Source organism: Dromaius novaehollandiae, chromosome 25, assembly GCF_036370855.1.
Source record: "Dromaius novaehollandiae isolate bDroNov1 chromosome 25, bDroNov1.hap1, whole genome shotgun sequence".
In the NCBI taxonomy this organism is placed as follows: Eukaryota; Metazoa; Chordata; class Aves; order Casuariiformes; family Dromaiidae; genus Dromaius; species Dromaius novaehollandiae.
Window position 1 is genome coordinate 1,543,744 of NC_088122.1, and position 5,418 is coordinate 1,549,161.

At 68.6% G+C, this 5,418-nt stretch overlaps 1 protein-coding gene across 1 annotated transcript; it reads right to left on the minus strand.

The window, feature by feature from the left end:
* Positions 1 to 244: 244 nt before the first annotated feature.
* On the minus strand, positions 245 to 1,967 carry LOC135323625 (fibrinogen- and Ig-binding protein-like). Its single transcript, XM_064497506.1, has 4 exons — positions 1,595 to 1,967; positions 1,365 to 1,461; positions 796 to 865; positions 245 to 715 (listed from the first exon to the last, which is right to left on the minus strand). Exons 1-4 carry the CDS (start codon positions 1,940 to 1,942, stop codon positions 577 to 579), a joined length of 654 nt encoding a protein of 217 aa, XP_064353576.1. The 5' UTR covers positions 1,943 to 1,967; the 3' UTR covers positions 245 to 576.
* Positions 1,968 to 5,418: the final 3,451 nt, after the last annotated feature.

The following is a 5,418-nucleotide window of genomic DNA, read 5'->3' on the forward strand; positions in this document are numbered from 1 at the left end:
CGCTCCCCCCATCACGGCCGGTCCTTGGGGCGCACCGAGACGTTTCGGGGACGCTGGGGCTGCCGGCTGCCCGTGGGGCTCCCGCAGCATCCCCGGCGCACGGGGACGCAGGGCGCCCGCGCAGGGACGTGGCCACGCGGTAGGTACAGGGGGGAAACTGAGGCACGGCAGCCCCACAAGCCCCCGCCGCGCCGGCGCCCCGGCAGGCGGTCTGTCCCAAAGAGGTGCTGGAGCAACGACCCACTTTGGCTTTTCACAAGGTTTTATTAGGTTAAATACTACCAAACCGTGGCGCGTCCAAGCCCCTGCCTGGCCCCAGCACAGCACAGCTGGCCAGCGGTTTGCAGCTGGAAGCAAACTGGGTCCCTGGGATGCTCTAGCCGTGCAGGGCCGGGGTCGATTCGGAGGCGAGCGCTGTCCCGGTGCGGGAGGGCCGAGCGGGGAAGGGGCTCCGGGAGCGCGGGCGCCTTGAGCTGCTGCCGCTCCGGACGGAGACGGTCCCTCCTCGCCCCACGTCGGGGGCCGTGGTGGTGGTGGGGGGGGACCAGCCGGGCCCTTGTCGAGGCTGCTGCGGGCTCAGGGGCAGAGCAACCCGGCGAGCGCCAGCGCCAGGAGGCCCAGGCTCGAGGCTGGGGGCTGGTTCCCGCCCGAGGTCTCCTTCCTCCCGGCCTGGAGCTGCTGCTGCAGGTTCCTCACCTGCAGCTGGAGGCTGTTCCTGGGCGGGGGGGGGGAACAGGGAGAGTCGGTGACGGAGGGTGGGGACAGGGCTGGGGGGACGGGGGACGCGGGGCTCACCTGCTCCTCTGCACCTCCTCCAGCTGCTGCCTCAGCTGCGCCGCATCCTCCCTGAGCACCCTGGTCTCCTCTGCGGGAAGGCGAGTGCGGCCGGGGGTCAGCACGGCCGAGGGACGGGGGTCAGCATCGCCCAGGGGACGGGGATCAGCATCACCCAGGGGACGGGGGTCAGCATCGCCCAAGGGACGGGGGTCAGCATTGCCCAGGGGACGGGGGTCAGCATGGCCGAGGGATGGGGATCAGCATCGCCCAAGGGACAGGGATCAGCATCACCCAGGGGACAGGGATCAGCATCGCCCAGGGGACAGGGATCAGCATCGCCCAAGGGACGGGGATCAGCATCACCCACGGGACAGGGATCAGCATCGCCCAAGGGACGGGGATCAGCATCACCCAGGGGACAGGGATCAGCATCGCCCAAGGGACAGGGATCAGCATTGCCCAGGCGCTCAGCGCATCCCGGCGATGGGGACCAGGGTGTCCCAGGGTCTCGGCCCGTGCCCTGAGCCCCCCCCCACACGCAGCTCGCCCCATCCCGCCTGCCCCCCGCTCCCTGCCCCGGCGCTCACCTTGCAGCGCGGCCGTCCTGGCCCCCCGCTCCGACCCCCAGCGCTGCAGGAGCCCCAGCAGCTGCTCCAGGGCCGTGACGTTCCTCTGAACGGCGTCCTGCGGGCACGCGGGGAGGGAAGGGAAGTGCCGCTGCCGGGGGCTGCCGGTCGGACACCGAAGCGCCCTGGTGCTAGTGACCCACCCAGGCTGCCCCTGCCCTCCGTGCAGCCGCAGCATCCCAGGCGCCTACCAGCTGCATCCTGCCGCTGTCCCAGAGCCTGCGGGCCTCCTCCAGCGACCGCTGGGCGCTGCCCAGCTCCAACTGCAGCGCGGCCACCTGCCCCATGGCCCGGCCCCACTCGGCCGCCTCCAGCGTGCCGTTGCCCGTGCAGCCCCGGCACTGCGACGGCTTCTGCTCCGCGGCCGGCAGGCAGAACGCCAGGGCTACGGCCAAGACCGCTGCGGCCATCCCGCCGGTGAGGGCCACGGGCATCTTGCAGGCTCGCCCTCGGGTGACATAGACTTGCCTGGGCAGAAAGTTCCCCCGCAGGAAGTCTGGGAGGGGCCTCGAGCCTTTCTGCAAAATTGGGTGTTTCATTTCTCCAACAATGCGACTTTTTCCCGGAAATCATGTGATTTGGGACAGCTCTGCAGCAGGAGGCTGCACGTCCCCACCGAGGGGGCAGCCTGCCCCGGTTGGCCGGGGGGCGCGGGGCAGCGGGGTCCCGCCGAGCCGGGGGCTGCGGGCCGTGGGTGGCCCCTGGGTGCCTGCAGCCCCGCGAGGGGGGCCGGTGCCGGGGGGAGGCGGGGGAGCGGGCAGAGCATCCCCCAGGGCAAGCGGCTCCTGCGGTATGGGGTACCCCGGGTGTGGGGTACCCAAGGCATGGGGGCTGGGGTATGGGGCAACCGGGGCATCCAGACTGTGGGGTGCCCAGGACATGGGGTACCTGGGGTGTGGGGTACCTGGGCTACAGGATATGGGGCACCCAAGATACAGGGTACCTAGGTTATGGGGTACCCAGGGTATGGAGATACTGGGGTGTGGGATAGCCAGGGTATGGGGTACCTGGGGTGTGGGGTAGCTGGGGTACGGGGTACCCAGGATACAGGGTACCTAGGTTGTGGGGTACACATGGTGTGGAGTACCCGGGGTATGGGGTACCCAAGGGTGTGGGGTACCCCAGGGCACAGGGTACTCAGGCTATGGGGTACCCGCAGTATGGGGTACTCGGGACGTGGAGTACCCGGGATATGGAGATCCTGGGGCATGGGGTACTCGAGGTTTGGGGTACCGAGGTTATGGGGTACAGAGGGAGTGGAGATACTGGGGTACAGGATAGCCAGGGTAGGGGGTACCTGGGATGGGGGGGTCCCGGGCGTGGGGGGTACCCAGGGTTTGGGGTCCCCAGGGTGCGGGTTAACCAAGGTAACAGGTCCCGGTGCTCCCGCTGGCAAAGCCAGGAGAAAGGGCAACTCGTGGGGCACGTGCTCCAACAGCTCCGCGTGCCCCCCCCGCGCCCCCCCCGCGCCCCCCGGCCTCCCAGCGAGCCGGGCCGGCCGAGCCGGGAGGCGCAGGACCGCTGCCGCCGGGGGCTGGCGCAGCCCGCGCCACGCGCCCTGTTTGCTTCTGTTGTGGTGAAATCCAAAACTCTCTTTTTCCAGGGCTTGTGCTGAGGTCCAATATTTTTTTTTTCTAATACTTTCCCCGCTGACGTTTCTCAGTGCAGAGCAGGCGAGCGTCGGCCGAGCAAAGTCAATAACAGCCCTTCGCTCCTTCGAAGGAGCCCCAAAGCCCTCGGAGACCGGGGTCCCGGCGCGGCCCCAGCCCCGGCCCCGGCCGCCCCCGCGGCTCATCGTGCATCGCGGCGGGGCTGTGCGGAGACGTCGTCGCGGGCCGTGCATCGCGGGGCCGGCCGCCGCCGACTCACCTTTCCTCCCTCGAGCGCCTAAAAATAGCCGTTCCACTTGTTATTTTTATTCTGCTGCTTCATGTGATAAAAAATTCCCGGTGGCTGTGAAATGAGAAACACACAAAATATTTACCAAACTTCCAGTTTTGAGCCAGATTTTCAACATCTGGAGAATTCAGAGGCTCTGGCAGATTGGGCGAGCTGTCATCACAACGGCTCTAAATGTGTTGTTATTGTTATTTATGGTCTGGATCCTGGGGAGGAGCGAAGGCCAAACGTTTCAAAAATAGATGGAGAAAGGGAATGGATGGTTTTTCCAGAACCGCTTCCACTTTAACAGTGTTCCTTTGAACGCGGCGATATTAGGATGCGACTCTCAAAATACATCTAAAAAGCAACTGCGGGAGGAATGTGCGCCGCAGCCTCGCTGGCAGCTCCGGCGTCGCGGCTCGCGCAAGGCTTTCGGCCCGGGGCGCCGGCCCTTCCCGCGGGAGCCAGCACCGGCCGCGGCGGCTCCGGCACGTGGCGGCTGCAGAGGCGAGAGACCGTAGCAGGCTGGGGGGGTCGCGGGGGGTGCAGTGATTTATTCTATCCCGCTTTTCCCCTTTGCGCCGGGGTGCAGCGTGGGGCACCCAGGAAACGCCGCGGGAACCTCCTCTCCGGCCGGGTCTCCTCTGCCCTCTGTTTTCCCCCAAATTCTGGCTTCAAATGCTCCCTGCAACGGGGGGGGAGGGAGCAATATCCCTCACCCCCCCCCCTCCGGCGGGGGTCCTGCCGCGTTGGCAGGGGTGTCCGCCCGGGGGAGCCCCCCCTCCGGCCCGCCGGCGTGCAGGGACGCTGCTGTTTTCCTCCTCCCTCGGCTGGTCCGGCGGGAGCGCCGGGAGCGGAGCAGCATCTCTTGGCCAGACGGCCTGGAATTCGGGAGCTGGACCCGGCGCGGGCCGCGGCACCGCTGGCACCGCTGCCGCCCAGGGAGGCTGCGGCGCGGGAGCCGGCCCCGGGCACCCCGCGCCCTTCCCGACCCGGCCCGACCCGGGGCCCGGGGACCAGCTCCCCGCGGTGGGGAGCGATGCCGGGGGCAGACGGGGCGAAGAGGAGCGGCGGGGAGGGGGCCGGGAGCCGCCCCGGCGGGCAGGGCGGGCTCGGCACGGGGAGCGGGGAGGCCGCCGGCCTCCAGTGTCTGCTTTTCCCTTTCATCCCTCGCCCGCGCCTGTTCCCTGCAGCCTGAAACGTGGGTTTCGCTCCTGTTCCGGGCTGGCGTTCCGGATGGCTTCTTTTATTATTTGAATTCAGGCGCTGTCATTACATTTTCCATTATTAAATGTGAAGAAAAAGAAAAAAAAAGACGAGCGAGCTGCTTCCCAAGTCGCTTTCCAGCTCGCGGCCGGTGCTCAGAGGAGCCTCTGTTCCCGGCCAGCCCGGGGACGTGCTCGCGGTGCGATGCCTCCCGGGGCGCCCGCGGAGCCCGGCTGCACCTCCGCGCCGGCACGACGCACCCGCTGCCGGTGCTCAGCGGGGACGGGGCGATGCACCCGCCGGCAACGGGATCATGAGCCCCCGGGGGGGTCCGGCTGCCCCGGCGCGCGAGGACGTGCCGCTGCATCCCGCGAGCGGGCGGCTACCGTCGGCTTCATTTACGTTGGGCTGCAGCCATCCCTAATTGCTGGCGGGGCGGGATGGGGAGCTGCTTTCTGGCTCCTTTTTCCCTTCCCCGGCTCGTTATTCCGTTTTGGACGGCGTGCGGAGGTAACGAGAAGCAGCTGGGCCCGTCTGGGCGCCCGCGCCGCCCCGGACGCCCCCGGCCTGCGTTTCTCATCACGGCTGCCCCGGCGCGGCCACGGCACCGCTGCGCCCCACGGCTGCCCCACGCGGGGTGCGAGGGGCAGGCGGGGGCCGTTCCCTCCCCATCGCTCCCGCAGCGCTCGCGCTCTGCCCCGTCTTTGCTCAGGGACTTTCTTGCACCAGCTGCGGTCGTCCCACCTGCCCGTGCCGCCGCTCGGCCGCCGGCATCGCTCGTGCCAGGGCTCAGAAGGGGAAGAAAAGGTGGTTTTTGACCCCAAAACCGTGCAGAAACCCCCCCTGGGCTCTCCGTCCCCCCCAGCCTGGCGCGGGGTGCCAGACCAGGAGCTGCCTGCCCCCGGCAGCCCCCCGCCGCGGTCGGAGC

What these genes read in the sequence shown, in the direction of transcription:
- LOC135323625 (XM_064497506.1), bottom strand. Translation starts at nt 1,942, where the DNA reads ATGAAACACCCAATTTTGCAGAAAGGCTCGAGGCCCCTCCCAGACTTC. An exon ending in ACAGCGGCAGGATGCAGCTG is followed by an intron (nt 1,462 to 1,594) that starts GTAGGCGCCTGG and finishes GCGTGCCCGCAG; the next exon opens with GACGCCGTTCAGAGGAACGT. An exon ending in GAGGAGGTGCAGAGGAGCAG is followed by an intron (nt 716 to 795) that starts GTGAGCCCCGCG and finishes CCCCCCGCCCAG; the next exon opens with GAACAGCCTCCAGCTGCAGG.